The sequence below is a fragment of the Numida meleagris genome, chromosome 5, assembly GCF_002078875.1.
Source record: "Numida meleagris isolate 19003 breed g44 Domestic line chromosome 5, NumMel1.0, whole genome shotgun sequence".
Classification (NCBI taxonomy): domain Eukaryota; kingdom Metazoa; phylum Chordata; class Aves; order Galliformes; family Numididae; genus Numida; species Numida meleagris.
Genome location: NC_034413.1, coordinates 62,305,745 through 62,309,627, shown reverse-complemented (window position 1 = coordinate 62,309,627; position 3,883 = coordinate 62,305,745). Strand labels below are relative to the sequence as shown.

Sequence of the window (3,883 nt, the reverse complement as noted above, 5' to 3'; positions counted from 1 at the left end):
GAGCTTGGGGTCTGAGGCATAGAATTTGTCTGCACTGGTAATGTATTGCAAAGGGAGTGAGTGCATACATCTCAGGTACTCTGATCTAAGTACATCCTTAGCATGCTTTGGAATGGGATAGCTTTTTCCTTTCCCCTTTAAGGACAGCCTGCACAGCACCCTCCACTTAACTCATACTGAAAGTGTTTGTCAAACTGGCAGGGATAGCTAGTGTCCTGTCAGTTTGTGTCAATATATTTAGCAGTAACTTCCTTGTGTCTACAGGTCTCAAGTGTTTATAACTTACAGGAAGAATACTGCAGGTCCAGAGGTCTCCTCCCAGCTTGAGGAGGAAGGAAAAAAACAGCTTGGATCTGCCATTTGCCACTTGCCACCGTGACGTCAGCTTGGGGCTGAACTCCCTACCTGTGGCTGGGATCTTAAATGAGCTGACGCTGGAAGAGAAAAGCACTTTATCTCAGGTTTAGCGACGAGTAGCAGCAGCAGCAGAGGCAGCAATGAGACGCTGCATGTCCTTCACTCTCCTGCTTTGCCTGGTGTTGAGCCTTTCAGTAGGTAAGAAACACTATCTTCTGTTTTGGGATTTGTCTGGGCAGCTATTCTATTGCGGTGAATGGATTGTTCAGTGCTTTTTGTAGCTGCTGAGAGACTGAAGTCAGTGGCCATGCACCATTCAGCATATCTAGATTTTGATTAATTAGTGATGAAAAACGTTACTGCAAGAAAACAGTTTTCCTTGTTCACAGAACAATGCAAAAGCACTGGGGCTTGTGATTAACCTAACTCAGCCTATTCCAGGAGCAGTTTTCAGGACTTGCACACTAAACCCAGGTAATTCAAGCTCTGTTACAGTCATCACAAAAGATGTGACTGTTCCACCCCAGCACCCAGGGAGAGGAATGCTGCCACTGCCCTTCCGGCCAGAATATCCTTAAACAATCAGTCTGGAAAGCAGCACTGCTTGAACTGGCTTACAGAGCATTCATTCCTCTCCTATTGAAGCTAATTAATAAGAACTTCGCCACTGGCTCGGATGGCAGAGGGTTGCGCTGTGGTCTATTCAAACAATAGGGCAGGAATCATTCTATAGGCCGCTTAATTGTTTTTCTAGCACTGTAACAACTTTGGTGGTTATAGGGCAGAGTATTTGATATTCAGGGACAGATCAACTGTAGCAGAGGAGTTTGTAAAAGTAAAAGCAGCTATAGGAGGAGTTTGGTGGCAACTTGAAGCTGTGAAAGGACAGGAAATCCCATTTACTTCAGAAACAAAGATACAGAGAGGTGAGCCAAATTAAGACCTCCACTAATGCTGCCAAGATTGCATCAGATGGGGACAGACGGCAGTGAGTCTCTGTACTGCGAGTCAATATATGTATTTACAGGAACATCTACAACATACTACAGTCTGATTTATAATTTACAAGTGTAGAAGTCTTCTAGTTTGGCATTTGGTTGGTTTTCTGTTTGGAGGCTTTATGACAACAGTAAGACTGAAAGATCTTGAAGGCTATGGGAGTCTTGCATTGACTTGAGTAGACTTTGCCTAAGGTTGTCCATGCCCAGAAGCATTTCATTCTAAGCAAACATTGTAAGAGCTTTGTATGATGTGTCATACAAAGCTCTTACAAAGCTCTTGACAAAGGCCTACCCCGCTCGGTAGTCTGCTATTCCATAAACTGCATTTTAAGATCCCTTTCTTTATCTCTGTGGTAAATGCCTGAATCTATGACCCATCCTGTTTCCTGGTGCAGGAGGTTGGGGCTGGTCAGGTAGGGCCATTAAAGAGCCACCTTTGCTTATGTTACCTCTGCCAAGCCCAACTGCAGCTCATGTGCTCTGCAGTTGCACAGATGTGATTATTCCTGAGTCCAAAGGGTACTCCTGGAGGGCTGGTAGCCAGCCTGTATGAAGCTAAACGTTGTTGACTAAAGACATTAATGATGTAACATCGATGTTGAGAAGGCAATTTAGAAAAATGCTCCAAACCCAGCCTGTGGACAACATGGAATCACGGTTATAGCCAAAATGTCCATTTCTTCACATTGACCAGGGAACAAAATGCTGCCTGCAGGACTCAGAGACCACATGTTTCCTCCTCACCCAGGGCACGCTAATGGATTACTTTAGGCCTTGTCTTTTTGATGAGCCTTTTTCAAGTCAGCTTTATTGATAAGAAGAAAAAGACTTATTAAATTTGCTTCTTTTTCAGATTTTTGAAACCTTGCAATAGCTTTTGAGGAATGGGGCCAATTTTTCAAGTGTCTGTTGAGAATTCAGTGTTGTTTGCAAAGTTTTATTTAATATACCAGCTATAAGAGTGTGCCAGTGCCAAATATATGAGACTTCCAGCTGCATGCTGTTTAGATTAAATTATGTGTGCAATGTTAACTCAGATTAAATGCATTTATTCCTAACTAACTCATTTATTAAGTAACACATACTGAAGTTAGGTCATGTGATCCAAACTGTTCATTGGTACCACAAATTTAGCAGCAAGCCTGTCGTATTAGTTGCTTCTTTACTTCTCAACACAAAACAGACAAACAAGGAAGAAAAAAAATGACAAAAAATAATGCAAACTATCATCACTACATACTAGTGTAGTCCAGGAAAAAGGATCTTCATTACACTGATGATAATTTGGCATAATTAGTCTTATATGAACAGAAATACACTGCTTTCAATATGCACCTGAATTTGTTTCGGCAGAGGAAAAGCTGTTAGCAAAGGCACCCACTTCTCCATCGTTGCTCTGAAGGAGTCAATAAAGAACTTGTAATGATGCTCAAGAAAGCATCTTCCAGAGTTTCAAAATACCTATCTACCTTGCAGTGAACGTAATATTTGCAGATTTAGTTGAGATCCAGAACAGGAGTGCTGGCTATGCAGAACTTGCCCTATGCAAGCCAGGGGACTTTCCTTTGGGCACACATCTGTGCTGGTAATTCGGCCAGCTGTGGACAGAGTGGAAGAAAGCCATGTGCTTCTGGGGAACACATGCAGGCCTCAGGATATGGGCATTTCAGTCTAAAGAGGTATCCATGCCATGGACAGTATAAGTGCAGGACTAGCCAACAACAGATCCCATACATGTCCTGTCCTTATAAAAACTGAGGTGCTCCTGAACACACAGGGGTTCCCCAAGAGTTTTCTTCCACAAAACAATAAGTGTGGCTACAATTTCTCTTCTCTTCATCAATAACCGCAGCTATAATACCTGGGGACAATTCTACCATCTCTATAACACCACCAACAGTAGGTAAGGATGAGAAAACCCACTGGCTGACACATAGGAGGGTGTTACTTGGTTCCTGGCGGTGCACAATACTCCTGTAGGGAAACCTTAGTGAAGAAGTGCAGGGAGTTATTTCTGAGGCACACCTGAGCAATGCATTGAGGGGTTGCTCGGGGCTGGTCCACTGGACCATGCACAGGCCCGCTCCTTCTCCAATCTGAGATTGTCCTGAAAACAAAATGGTTCCTCAAGAGATTTCCTCCCCACTACACAAAGTAATGCTATCATGTCTCTTTCCTTCTTCAGGAGGCACACCTACAACAACTGAGAACGATTCTACCTACCCTTCTTCACCAGCAACCCCTGGTAAGGATGAAAGTCCCTTCATCAGCCCTTTACGAGAGGGGTGCTCAGTTCCAGGAGCTGCAGAGACCACAGGCAGCACTGTGTTCCCCTGCCCAGAGGGCACGCCCTTGTCAGGAACTGCAGGGAGTTGTTGTTGTGGTTCTTTGGAGCATGGTCAAAGAAGGAGGCAGGGACTTGTCCTCCCTGGTCAGACCCCAAGCCATGTCTTTTTTGGGCATCCTTGCTGTTCAGACACAGGTGCTGCTGCACAGCTTCCCAGAAGAGTACTGCAGAGCAGGCC

The 3,883-nt window shown here is 44.2% G+C and overlaps 1 protein-coding gene across 2 annotated transcripts in view; it reads left to right on the top strand.

Annotated features, from left to right (window-relative positions):
- The window catches only part of MUC13 (mucin 13, cell surface associated), a 14,899-nt gene continuing 11,391 nt past the window's right edge, over positions 376 to 3,883 (top strand). The window contains exons 1-2 of one of the 2 annotated variants that reach the window (XM_021400237.1): positions 376 to 555; positions 3,544 to 3,603. In XM_021400237.1, coding sequence (XP_021255912.1) covers positions 498 to 555; positions 3,544 to 3,603 — 118 coding nt within the window. In that variant the 5' untranslated portion in view covers positions 376 to 497. The remainder of the gene's footprint in view (positions 556 to 3,543; positions 3,604 to 3,883) is intronic. The other variant, XM_021400238.1, reaches the window with a different exon arrangement.